The sequence below is a fragment of the Chenopodium quinoa genome, unplaced genomic scaffold (genome assembly GCF_001683475.1).
Source record: "Chenopodium quinoa cultivar QQ74 unplaced genomic scaffold, ASM168347v1, whole genome shotgun sequence".
Taxonomy (NCBI): domain Eukaryota; kingdom Viridiplantae; phylum Streptophyta; class Magnoliopsida; order Caryophyllales; family Amaranthaceae; genus Chenopodium; species Chenopodium quinoa.
Window position 1 is genome coordinate 7,866,249 of NW_018745448.1, and position 14,383 is coordinate 7,880,631.

General features: G+C 33.7%; 2 protein-coding genes across 2 annotated transcripts; both read left to right on the top strand.

Moving 5' to 3' along the window:
* Nucleotides 1-7,700: 7,700 nt before the first annotated feature.
* Nucleotides 7,701-8,654, top strand: LOC110713838 (germin-like protein subfamily 1 member 1). Its single transcript, XM_021892273.1, has one exon. The coding sequence runs from the start codon at nt 7,781-7,783 to the stop codon at nt 8,441-8,443; it is 663 nt and encodes a 220-aa protein (XP_021747965.1). The 5' UTR covers nt 7,701-7,780; the 3' UTR covers nt 8,444-8,654.
* A 3,167-nt stretch (nt 8,655-11,821) lies between these two features.
* LOC110713821 (anthocyanidin 3-O-glucoside 2'''-O-xylosyltransferase-like) lies at nt 11,822-13,822 on the top strand. Its single transcript, XM_021892262.1, has one exon. The coding sequence runs from the start codon at nt 12,228-12,230 to the stop codon at nt 13,602-13,604; it is 1,377 nt and encodes a 458-aa protein (XP_021747954.1). The 5' UTR covers nt 11,822-12,227; the 3' UTR covers nt 13,605-13,822.
* The last annotated feature ends 561 nt before the right edge of the window (nt 13,823-14,383 follow it).

The following is a 14,383-nucleotide window of genomic DNA, read 5'->3' on the forward strand; positions in this document are numbered from 1 at the left end:
TCCACAAAAAGGAGGTGCTAATTTCCATAAGTCAAGAAACATAACATATTAGTTTTCCTTTATCTCAATTTTGTTTCTTCACATTTCTTCATAATTTAGTGTCTATTTCTTAAACGGGAGATGGTTAATCCCTACCTTATAAAAAGTACAAAAGAACTCTTATGAATAGTGTGATGAATTTTTTACCCTACCTTATAAAAGGTACAAAAGAACTCTTATGAATAGTGTGATGACTTTTTTACCCCTAAAAATGTTTATTTACCCATATATATACCCTTTTATGTCATATTAACTCTTATGCTTCCGTATTTATTTCTCTATGCTTCTTTAGTCTTCATTCCCTTCCAACTTCCAACCTTTTCCTCTCTTTTAAACCCCCCTTTCTCTCTCCTTCCTCCTTTACTTCCCTACTCTCTTTCTCTCCTCCATTAAAGCGAAGGAGCCCTCCATTAAAGCACCTACCGAGCTAAGCCACATGAAGAAGAGGAAGAGGAAAAGGAGAAGGAGGAGGAGAAAATTGTTGAATTTAATGGCAAAACTATTTATCGTGAAAATAATCCTCTTCAAAGGGTGGGGGAATAGTTTGGATATAACCCACTTTGTTACTATTTTCTTTAAAACAAACAAACAAACACACACACACACACACACACAAACCCACTGATAATCATCTAATTAGAATTTTTTTTTAAGTTTTTCCGTTAAATTTTTAGTTGTAACATTTTAACTTTCACGCTTGTCAATACATAATTTCAATCTCTTGTTTATCTAATTATAGACATATAAATAATCTAAAGATTAAATATTTAAAACATATTTATAAATCGAAATGAATCTAATAAGATCCCACATGACTATTTTGCCCAACAAAAAAGTCAATAATATAAAGATCAATTATTAAAAAAAAAATAAAAAAATGTATTTATATTTTCAATTGTTGCAACTAAAAGTGACGGATGATATGTTATATAATTGTATTTTATAACTCACAACAAAAGCCATATTACACCATAAGAAACTTACAACTAAAAAGTGAATAGTGCTTATATATTTTCAAGTGTTACATTTTTGTACCTATGCAAGGGTATGATTATCAACAATTTATTTCTTAGTATATGTGTTCAAAAGCATACCCAATAAGTTTTGAGTGTCATGACAAGCTATTACAACTCAACCATAAACATCGATTATGTCGCGCACAACGCGAGCGTAGACTCCCCTAGTATATTAAAATGTCATAATGAGTGAAGTTAACGAATACACTAAATTAAAAAAGTATCATTTATTTATTTTAAGCCTCAAGACATTGTCACATTTGAATGTGCTAGAACTACATTTAAAAAATAAAGTTTAATTATAGATGAACTCATCTTAATAACAATAGATTCATCTCAAAACAATATTAATTATTATAGGAAATATTACTATATTTTTGAACTATCATAAAATAATACATACAACTACTATTATTATCATCATTATTATAATAATAATAATAATAATAATAATAATAATAATTATTATTATTATTATTATTATTATTATTATTATTATTATTGTTATTATTATAGCCTTGTAGGTTTCATATAATAACTCCTAGACTACAACATAACATCACATAGCACTGTTCTACGAGTACTATGTATATATACTTGTCCCATGATAATGACTTGAATAAAAAAAAACTTCCCTTTCATCTATGTTTTGCCTTCCAAGTTCCTTCTCTTTTTCATTGCCTCTTAAGCTACTCAATTAACCATTTATTTTTTGTTAAAACATCACATTACTTTCTCTCTCCTCAATTTAGGTTTTTTATAAATAGTACCCCATATAGGGGTGGGACTTTTCAAACCGAACCGTGAAACCGCCCGTTACCGAACCGAACCATCATGGACCGATCCGTTTATAAACCGATAAATGTAAACCGAAAACCGAACTGAACCGTTCAATATCAAACCGAAACCGAATTGAACCGCTCAATGTCAACCCGTTACGGACCGTAAACCGATAACAAACCAAACTGCGCAAATCCGAACCGAAACGAAACCGAACCGAATGGTTTATAAACCCGTTAATGACCCGAACCGTTTATAAACCGAAACCGTTTAAACCGGAAAAAAAAACCGTTTAAACCGAACCATTTGTAACCCGCTAACCGTTTAAACCGACCCGTTTATGAACCGAAACCGTTTAAACCGCACGTATAAACCGAACCGTTATAATCCGCTAACCGTCTAAACAGAACTGCCATAACCCGTTAAACCGTTAAAATCGAACTGTTTTCGAATCGCAACCTGTTTAAACTTATCCAATTACAAACTGCTTAATTCAAATTGAATTATTTACAACCTAAATGGCTAAATAGTAAATACAATTAAATAATTAATGTTAATAAATGTAGATCTAATCAAACGGCTTAGGTTTATACAAAGGTTTATATCACCTAGATCTAGGCCAACGACATTATTGATATCGTTTTAGATTACTTATTTATTTTAATTACAAGATATATCATTTGTATCTTTTCATTCCAGTAATAAAGTCCACCCAAATTATCTTCATTGTTCCTTGATATTCATGATCATCTAATAAGATAACATAAGATTGGAGATAAATAACATTAAAATTAGAGTAATATCAACAAGCAATTAAAAAAAGTCACCATTTTCATTGATTAAAATTCACAATACATATACCAATACATAATGAAACTACTATCACTACTACCCAGATTAGATTTCAGATTTATCAACTGAAACATCATCAAGTTTAGGGTTGCAAAAAATGATACATGATAAGATGAAGGGAGGAGTGAGAATGTGAGTGATTTGGGAGCAGAATCTTGAAGCAGAATCTTGAAGCAGCAGCCCAGCACCCAAGAGCAGAGGAAATAGCAGCAACAAGCAGGAACCAGCACACGCAATAACAGATCAGCAACTTATCCGAAGCAAGGGACTCAGCAGGAACTTATTTTTGTTTTTCAAAATTGCTCTCAGATTTACGTTTATCGTATCATCACTGAGCAATGGCTGTTTTAACTTAAAACTTGAAAAATGCTGCCAGCAAGTACATATACATTGAAGTCTCAACATAAATGACAAGGGCAACGATGATTCAAGAAAAATTAAAACAACAAGCATAAGAAACAACAGCAACAAAACTTATCATAAATTCATAACACAAAAGGCAGCAACACAACACCTCAAGCTGGCAGGAGGCAGGAACCAGCTCATGCAGGCAACAATATAGGCAATAACAACTCAGCAGAGACAACAACCAAAAGGCAAAAGCACTACCAGCAGGCAGCAGCTCATAACAAGTTCAAGCAACTTCAAAATTATAGCTTTTGTTTTCTAAAATTGCTCTCAGATTTACATCACCAAGCAATGGTTATTTTAACAAAAACTTAAGAAATGCTGCCAGCAAGTCTGAAAATAAATGACAAGGGCAACGATTTTAAAAGTCTAGAAAAATGCTGCCAGCAAGTCTGAAAATAAATGACAAGGGCAACGATTTTTCAAGATAAAATAAACCACAATGAGACACAAATACCAGTTATGCAGATGAAGCACTTTCGGCTTCAATCTCTTTACCAATAAGGAGGACGTCTTCCTCAACATCCGCTTGATAACCACGACACCAATTTTGGGTGGTAACCAATGCCTCAACATTCTTTGGCAAAAGTTTACCCCTATATTTGTTCAAAATACGACCACCCAAACTAAAAGAAGATTCAGAGGCCACCGATGTAATAGGAATGGCCAAAACTGTTATCAACATAATGAGCAGTCAAAGTGAGATAGCCTCGGTTAGTACATGCAGTCCACAAGTCACATGTAAAGCTAACTCTACCAGAAACATTAGCCAAAGACTCAAGCAACAAGGATTTATATTTATCATGCTCAGCAATAACATACTTTAACATAGTTTTTCTACAAACATGTTGCACCTTAGGATTCAAATATGCATGAAGTTCCCTAAGATATTCATGCTCTACAATATTTAAAGGATATGCATGGCAGGTTATAGCTTTAGCAAACTTTTGTAAATAAGTTTTTTGATCAAATTGTGATTCGTTACCGGACTGGAGACCATGCTTTTCCAAACATGCATTAATATGAGCTCTACAAGTTGAAGTACCCGCTTTACCAGGTGCTTTATATTCTTTGCCACACAAATTACAACGAGCATAATCTACATTTTCATTACCTATCGTCTTTACAAAAAAAAGTGTAATGCTTCCATATACCTGCGGTTCTTTGACGTTTATTAACAGAAGGATTGATAGTGCCGGTATTACTAGCATCATCAACCGAGACAGAGGCAGCTTGAGAGCTAACAGTATCAAAATTTGATTGCCTCTCATAATCAAATTCATCATACTCGCGAGACATGACTGAAACAAAAAAAAACAGCATTTATAACTTATAAGTACCAAATTAAGTGACAGATTCTACTAATAGTGAGCAATTAAGCATGCATTGTCTCATGTGACTGACACTGAAGTCACGACAGTGAATCCTATTCACTCAATACCAAAATTCAACTAAATAGATAGTTCATATTTCAGAATTTTATTTGCACTAGTCAATGTTTCAAAATTCAGAATTATACAACAAACGTGATTACAACATATATCCTAACAGAATATAGAAAGTTATATACGATACAGTTACATATGTGTACATTTTAAGTACTAACTTTAAGCCAATCATATACAATGCTTGTATTCAAACAATATGGGTTAAAAATATAAAGCTAAAATCCCAATAAATAAACAATGCATGTATTCCAACAATAATAATCACATAATCTGAACAACCCATCATCATTACTTTTAAATCGAGCATAATAAACAACAAAACAGCACAAATCTACCATTTTCCCGTAAAAAACAAAAATACAATCAACAACAGATTTTACTCATTTTAGGCATATTTCGACTATATTCAAGCAAGAACAACAACAATAATCAAATACAAAAACAGAAAAACTGTATTAAAAAAAAAACAAAAAGGAAAAAGTAATTACCTTTGACGGCTTGAAGGAGATTTGAAGATGGAGAACTACCTGAACTGGAGATCAAAAGAAAAAATCAAGAATGTAGATTATCAGAACTTGAAATAAAAAAAAAAACCGAAACGAAAACGAAAAAAATCGAATAAATTAACAAAAAAATTACCTTAGGGTTTGACGGCTTGAAGGAGAGGAAGATTTGAAATCAGAAATCAGAACTTAGATCCAAAACAAAAATGAAACGAAAACAAAAACCCTAAATAAACAAACCGAAACAAAAACGAAAAAAATCAAAACGAAAACAACAAAAATTAACAAAAAAACGAGAATGTAAAGCGAGAAATCAGAAATGTAGATCCAAAACACAAATGAAACGAAAACAAAAACCCTAAATAAACAAACCGGAACAAAAACGAAAAAAATCAAAACGAAAACAATAAAAATTAACAAAAAAACGAGAATGTAAAGCTAGAAATCAGAAATGTAGATCCAAAACACAAATGAAACGAAATTGAGCTTGAGATTCTTGAGAATTTCAGAACGAAAGAGTGAGAAACTGAGAAGTTAGAGAGAGAAACTATGACAGATTGTGAGATTGAGAGAGAAACGGCTGAATGAGTGAATGAGAATGGCTGAGAGAGTGAGAGTGGGTTTTTTACTAGGTTTAGGTTTTACTTCAGTTGATCTAACCGTCCATATTCAATCTCAACATCTAAGTTAGATCTAACCGTTCATTTTTTTTTTGTAGATTCTAGAATATTCATCTAGATCTAACGGTCTAGATTTTCTTTGTGCTTTTCTAGGTCTTTTTGACCGTTTTTTTTAATTATTTATTATTATTATTATTATTATTATTGTTAGTATAATTATTTTTTAATATTATTATTATTACTAGTTTACTACTACTATTATTATAATATTATTATAATAATTATTATTATTATTATTACTATTATTATTATTATTATTATTATTATTATTAGTTTATTACTTATAAGTTATAAATTGTAAGAAACGCAAATGTTTCAAAATTGAAATTGATTCAATACGACATAGTTAATGACTTAGTGAGTTAATGGCTTAATGCTCATCAATATGACAATATCTGACATCTGTGAGTCTGTGATTGTATATCAGTATATATAATAAACTATAAAACTAATAATAACTTAATAAGTAATAATACTAATAACTAATAAAGTAATGAAAATCTAACCATTGTTTTTCATGGGCATTCAATCTAACCGTTGTATATTTGACTATTCGTACATTAGTATTGCATAATGCTTTCATCACCACTTTAATTAGTGATTTCGTGATTTCGTCCATTTAACTTATTAAGTTGTTTGAGTTAGTAATCTAAATAAAGTAACAAACTAAATAACGAATCCATTTAATCTCGTGTAAGTTATAATTTATAAGAAATGCAATGTTTGGAAATGGAAATTGATTCAATACGATATTGTTAATGTATATGTAATTATATTATTATGTATATGATGTATATCATATCGTACGAATGTACGGTTGGTATCATTATCATACTATCATAAGTATCATTGCCTCATTGAATTATTGGTATGTACTATAATCGATAAACATATTTAGTTATTTACATATCTGATCATTAAAACTTAAAAGTTTAAAACACTTGTTGATCAATCTAATTGAATACTTGTACATTCTTAATTATCGATTTATCGTATTATAAGTATTAACTCATTAAATCATGGTCATGATTTCGTGATTTCGTCCATTTAACTTATTAAGTTGTTTGAGTTAGTAATCTAAATAAAGTAACAAACTAAATAACGAATCCATTTAATCTCGTGTAAGTTATAATTTATAAGAAATGCAATGTTTGGAAATGGAAATTGATTCAATACGATATTGTTAATGTATATGTAATTATAGATTAATTATTATGTATATCATATCGTACGAATGTATGATTGGTATCATTATCATACTATCATAAGTATCATTGCCTCATTGAATTATTGGTATGTACTACAAATCTACAATCGATAAACATATTTACATATCTGATTATTAAAACTTAAAAGTTTAAAACACTTGTTGATCAATCTAATTGAATATTTGTACATTCTTAATTATCGATTTATCGTATGATAAGTATCAACTCATTAAATCATGGTCATGACGCGATCTTTAAAACAATCATGAATTCAATTCATGACCCAAACCGCTTATAAACCGAACCGACATGATCCAAACCGTTCATAAACCGAACCAATTGAATTGTGTAAACCCTCTACTAAACCGGCCCATTTCAAACTGAACCGACATGATTCGCACCGTTTATAAACCGAACCGATATTGACCCGGGTAAATCCGCCCCTAAACCGACCCATTTCAAACCAAACCGGCTTGATCCAAACCGTTTGTAAACCGAACTGACATTGACCCGGGTAAACCCGCCCCTTAAACCGACCCGTATCAAACCGAACCGACATAATCCGAATCGTTTATAAACCGACCCGCTTATGACCCAAACCGAATTTAAACCGCAAAGAAATAAACCGAAACCAAACCGAGCCGTGACTAACCCAAACCGAACCAAACCGACCCGCCAGCTAAACTAAACCGTTTCAATCCGAACCGCTTCAAACCGAAACCGACTCAAACCGAGGTCAAACCGAACTGCCAGACCGAAGTCCCACCCCTAACCCCATAGTATGATGTTCTATGAACCTTCAACAAAATAACACCCTTTTTTCGTATTTTGTTCATTTTAATAACCATGAATTCTATTAACAAGCTTAAATTCTTTTTTATATTTTCTTTGTTATTGGGCCTGACCCAAGCTGACCCACAACCACTTCAAGATTACTGCATTGCAGACACAACGGCCCAACCTTGTTCTTTCATGAATGGCCAACCGTGCTTGAATCCGGAACTTGCTAGCCCAACACATTTTGCAACTTCGGCCCTATCAAAACCCGGTAACACGAGCAAGAACGCCTTTGGGTTTAGTGTCATCCTCACCACCAACCAGAACCTCCCGGGTCACCGGACTCAAGGCCTATCCATGGCTCGAGTCGATATCGCCCCTGACGGGCTTGTACCACCCCATGTTCACCCACGGGCCTCGGAGGTTACCACTTGCCTAAAAGGCGATATCTTAGTGGGCTTTGTCGATACATCTAATACAATGTATACACAACGGTTGAGGCCTGGTGAATCATTTGTTTTTCCAAAGGGGTTGATCCATTTCCTTTATAATGTGGACTCAAAAAGCCCAGCATTGGCAATTTCTGGGCTTAGTAGTGAAAACCCAGGAACCCAAGTAGTTCCAATTGCTACGTTTACTTCAAAGCCACCTATGCCAGATAGAGTGTTGGAAAAGGCTTTTATGATTGATGGACAAGAAGTGGCTAGAATCAGAAATCACCTCCAAGGTTGAAGTCCATGTAAATATGTATATCAATTTTATGATAATATCATGGAATTACTCAATTTAATCATTTTGAAGGGTTTGATTTTTTATTATTATTATTATTTTCTAAAATTCAAGAAAAATTGTACATGAGACAAAAAGCATTATTTCAATAAACATAGCGGAAATATTTTTTCTCAAAAAAAAAAAAGCAATAAAGCTGTAAGCAAAGTTATTAAAATCGGGATTCTACTCTGAATCAGAAGGGGCTATCAGAATCAAATCGTAAAATCAAATCGTAGAATTGTAATATTCTACCAACGTGCATAATCAAGACGTCAAATCTAAAATTAATTAAATATATTGAAATTATGAGTTTGAAACCTAATTATTGATAGATAATAGTTATTTACTCATTAAGCAATCAGTACTTGACAATATATGCTTACAAAAACCTATATAAACATGTTTTTTTTACTTGTAAGGATTTCTCTAGTTAAGAAAAATATATAAAATCAGGTAAAATAGTAAATTGAATCGTATGATATACATGAATCGTAAAATCGTAAGATTCTAAGATTTAAATCGGGATTTTAATAACAATGTTGTATGTAATCTTGAAGTATCAATTGGTAGGTGGATGAACGATGATGATAAATTGATGGTAATGAATTTGTATGTAATATGTTATTCGGAAAATAATTACATTATGACAAACTTGTATATCATCATAATTTGAAATAGGTAATGATATCACTATATTACACTACTAAAATTCGGCCAAATTGCGACTGTCTCTGACGGTCGCAGATTATAGTAAAAACGGTCGCAATTAGTAATTGTGACCGTCAACGGTCGTAAGGTGGGGGTCGTTATTCACGTGGTCGCAGAAAATCTTTATTACGACCGTTTGACGGTCGCAGATTATTTGCGACCATTTTTATTATTTTCAACGACTGTTTAGAAAACGGTCGCAAAAATTAAAAATTGCGACTGGTTATGTCAGCGGTTGCAATTTTTGGAATTAGCGACCGCCATAAGCCGTCGCTAAAATTTAAAAAAAAAAACAAAAAAAAAAAAAAAATCGCACTGCTGTTTTTCGCATCCAGCCTCACCAACCATTAAAACCACCTTTACCCACCACCACTGCCAACCCAAACCCCACCTTTACCCACCTCTTCTGCCTACCCTAACCACGAAACCCCACCACCGCTCACCTGAAACCACCTAACCCACCACCACCGCCAACCCAAACCACCTTTACCCACCACAACTCCTCACCCTAACCAATAAACCAACTACCGCTCACCTGAAACCACCTCAACCCAACGCCGCTCACCTAAAACCACCTCAACCCAACGCCGCTCAGTCGAAACCACCTCAACACCACTCACCCGAAACCACCTCAACCCAACGCCGCCCACAAAAATTATAAAAAATTAAGAAAATTACCCACAAAATCAGAAATAAAATTATACAAATTACATAAATTTACCCAAAAATCAGAAATAAAACAATTATATAGATCTTTCAAAAATTATAAACTAAAATTACAATAAACAACACAAATCAGAAATAAAACAATAATATAGATCTTTCAAAATTAAAAACTAAAATTACAATAAAACAATTATACATAATCAGAAATAAGAAACAATAAATCTAGATCAACAATATAACCTAAATTAATTATCAGATCTAGAAAACCTTGACTTCTCTTAGGCTTGTTCTTGTGATGGTGGAGGTCTTGTTACAGTGTGTGGTCGTGACGGTGGCAAGCAGCGTGGAGGAGAGGGAAATTGCCTGCGAAGCTTCCGATTTGAGCCAAATCTTGAATGAGCAGCGATTTCCGGCTTCTTATTCTTCAATTATCAAGTGCCTTGCTTCATTTTCGGAAGTGAAAGAGTAGAATTAGGAGGTGAGAGTGAAAGAGGAGGGGCGTGAGAAGGATAGAGTGGAGATAAGGAAAATGGAGGAAGAGGGTCAGCTGAGAAGAGAGATAGAGAGAGAGAAGGGGGGGGGGGGGGAGCGGATGTTAACCAAAAAAACAAATTAGGGTTAGTTTGGTGGGAATCTTAAGCCCCTTATATACCCTATTTTAAAAATTAATAAATAAACAATTACGACCGCTGAAACGGTCGCAAATTGTTATAATCTGCGACCGCCTTATAAACGGTCGCAAATATTATAATCTGCGACCGCCTTATAAACGGTCGCAAATATTATAATCTGCGACCGCATTAAGAACAGTCGCAAATGGTCGCAAATTGCAACCGTTTCTATAACGGTCGTAATGTTCGCAATTTGCGACCGTTTTTTGCGGTCGTAATAGAATTGTTTTTATTTAGAATTATTTTTAACATGTATATTATTTTAAAGAAATTTTTTAATACCTTTGCGACTGTTAAATAGCCTAAAAACGGTCGCAAATCTGCGACCGCCTTAAAAACGGTCGTAAAAAAACGGTCACAATTTGACCGAATTTTAGTAGTGTTAATTGTTAGTCATGCAGAAAATATTAATTGAACATGTTTTATGCTTTTCTAGTTTTTTAAAACCCTTTTGGACCATTTGATGCAATGTACTCCCGTTTTATATTTTTTGTAACTTTAGGGTATTATTTGTGAGATACTCCCTTCGTCCCTTTTTTACATTCCTGTCTGTAAATTAAAAGGGAATTAAGGAACTAAGAATAAAACAAATAACAATGAAAACAAAACACAATAGGAAATACAAAACATTAAATGATGTCTTTGAGTAAAACAAATATAGATTAATATTTAATGATGACATGTCATCAATCCTTTGTAAAAAAAAGGACCAATAACATGCTTTTATTGGAAAATTAAGAACCAATCATATTCATTTAAATTTAGGCACAAGGATTTTGAATTTTATTAGGGGAAAAATAAGGGTGAGAATAGGAAAGTAAGTGTGAGCATTAATTACAAAATAGAAAAAGAGGGATAATTTGGGATATTTAGAAAAAAATACTTTCTAAAAAAGGAAAGGAGGAATGTAATTTTGAAATACCCAAAAAGAAAAGCAGAAATGTAAATAAGAAACGGAGAGAGTATAAAATATTCCAAAATTGCAGAATATATGAAAAAGGGTAGTAATATATGTCCAAATGTCCACCCTCAAACTTAAAGCTATTGGTAAAAGGTAACAAATTAACAGCTAAGGAATTAAATTGACAGTAAGTATTAGCTACTATATCATGATTCTTACCATTCATTGCAAGATCCTTGTGATTGTTCCTAGTTTAAGGAGATTCATTACACATTATAAAGGTGTCCACGTTTACAGAATTGCAACGGAAATTAATAAACAAAATCACGTATGTCATGATGAAATCAAAGAAAATTAGAAACTAATCAAACCCCAAAAGACTGTAACTCCTATTATTCCTATACATGAACATTGCCAAGGCATCGTTACAATTAAAAAAACTGAATTATACCTGTACTGTTCAAATATTTTGTTTTACCAAACAGGCAAACACCACATGCTAGATGGGGCCTTCAAATATGATAATGCAACTACTAAATTTTAAAAAATGTACAAGCTATTACTCTAATTAATGATTTAGTGCAAACTGCCACTTTTAGAAAAATGAACAAGCAAATATGATAATGCAACTCCGAAGTAAGGAAATTGGACAAATATTTAAAAACGGTCGGAAATAAAAAGTGGACCAAGCATTAAAAAATAAAGACAGTACATGTTAAATAATATATATATATACACTACAATGTTATTAAAATATACCCCATAGTTTACAAACTCCAAAGAAAAAAAAAATAATTAGATGGAGGAAAAACAGCTAAATATATTGATGTATCCTTGGATAGCCATGGGACATATAACTCCATATTTTCATTTAGCAATCAAACTTACTGAAAGAGGCCACAAAGTCACTCTCTTGCTCCCTAACAAGGCTAAACTTCAACTACAATCCTTAAACCACAATTATTCACCCCTTTTGACCTTTCACACAATCACCATTCCTCAGGTTGATCCCCTTCCTCCGGGGACCGAAACCGCCTCCGATGTCCCCTTCCACCTCCACACCCACCTCGCCACCGCTTTTGACCTCACTCGTCCTCAGGTTGGGTCAATTGTCTCTACCCTACAACCCGACCTTGTCTTTTATGACTTTGCACATTGGGTCCCGGAGGTTGTATCCCCCGGGACCAAGTATGTGGTCTATGTTGTGGTTTCTTCTGCGGCCTTGGCCTTTGGTATGGTCCCGTCTAGGGACCCACCAAAGGACAGGGCCGCAATTGAGGAAGACAATTGTGTTGTCAATGTACCTCATGGTTACCCTTCAACTAAGGTTGTCTTGGAGCCGAGGAGGATGCTAGGCTTGTACGTGCCTTTGGGTGAAGGGCTCACTTTGTATGATCGAGTCACCACCGCGTTAAAACGTAGTCATGTCATTGCTATCCGTACTTGCCAAGAGACCGAAGGTAAGTATTGTGATTACTTATCTAGCCAGTATAATAACAAGCCTGTCCTCTTCTCGGGTCCAGTCCTCCCGGACCCCGAGATAGAGGGAGAGTTGGAGGGTCATTGGGCTAAATGGCTCAACCAATTTCGCCCCAACTCATTGGTATACTGCTCCTTTGGAAGTCAATTTGTCCTTGAGGTGGCACAATTCCAAGAACTCCTCCTCGGGTTGGAAATGACAAATTTACCCTTTTTAGTAGCCGTCAAGCCCCCCACAGGTTGTGCTACCGTGGAGGAAGCGTTCCCAGAGGGATTCGTCGCGAGGACTAAGGAACGAGGCGTGGTCACGGGAGAATGGGTGCAGCAAAGACTAATACTAAATCACGCGTCGGTTGGGTGCTTTGTGAGTCATTGTGGGTTCGGGAGTATGTGGGAGTCTTTGTTGAGTGAAAATCAGATAGTGTTAATACCACAACTTGAAGACCAAGTCTTAAACACTAAGATAATGGTTGAGGAATTGAAAGTGGCTGTGGAAGTTGAAAAAGGAGAGGATGGATCATGGGTTTCAAAAGAGAGTTTTTGTAACGCAATTAAATGTGTGATGGATGATGGTAGTGAAATTGGTGGGTTAATAAAGAAAAATCACATGTTATGGAGGCAAATATTAGGTGATCCAAAGTTCATGAGTGGTTACATTGACAAATTCATCAAGGATTTGCAAGGTCTTGTTGGTTGACCTTTAGTTGCTTGTTCTTTTGCAATTAAATACATGTTTTATGATTATTATGAATCAATAAGCTGTGTTTTTACATTAGATTTATGGTTCAAATTCCTATTCCTGCTTATAAATCTTGTGTTGTGATCTTATTTGATTTTTTTTTTTTAAAAAAACCATGTTTTTTCTTATTTTTAAGAAAAATGATACAAGAACCTAAAAAGGGAAATATTAAAGAAAAATTAACAATAATTACACCGACCTGCACATAATTTTGTCATGAATTTTCAAATTAATTTCATTTTAGGAAGTATATTTAATGCTTATATAGGGCTACATATGAGGCCTTCCAAAGGGAGGTTTGATAGGTACTTGTATATACATATCAAGGGGCATTTGAGACATTTCGCATGAAATTTACCCATCTCTCTCCTTCTTTTCTCTCACCCCCACGTGCTGGATTTAAATGTACCATTGGGTGATTAATAATATCACTAGATGATCAAATAGTATCACTGAACATTCAGTGGTACTATATATTCATTCAATGGTACTGTATATTTATTTATGGTACCAACTACGTATAGAAATAATATCACTACATATTCAATGATATTATATAAGCTTTTAGTGGTACATTTAAAAATTGGTCCCACTTGCCAATCTCTCTTCTCCTTTCTCTCATTCCCATGTGCTTACAATACTTTTTAATATTTTAAGGTTTGATATGTATTTGCAAATACATATCAAACCTTCATTAGTACTTCCTCGGCTACATATAACATTAGCCTATTTTTAAT

What these genes read in the sequence shown, in the direction of transcription:
- LOC110713821 (XM_021892262.1), top strand. Translation starts at nt 12,228, where the DNA reads ATGGAGGAAAAACAGCTAAATATATTGATGTATCCTTGGATAGCCATG.
- LOC110713838 (XM_021892273.1), top strand. Translation starts at nt 7,781, where the DNA reads ATGAATTCTATTAACAAGCTTAAATTCTTTTTTATATTTTCTTTGTTA.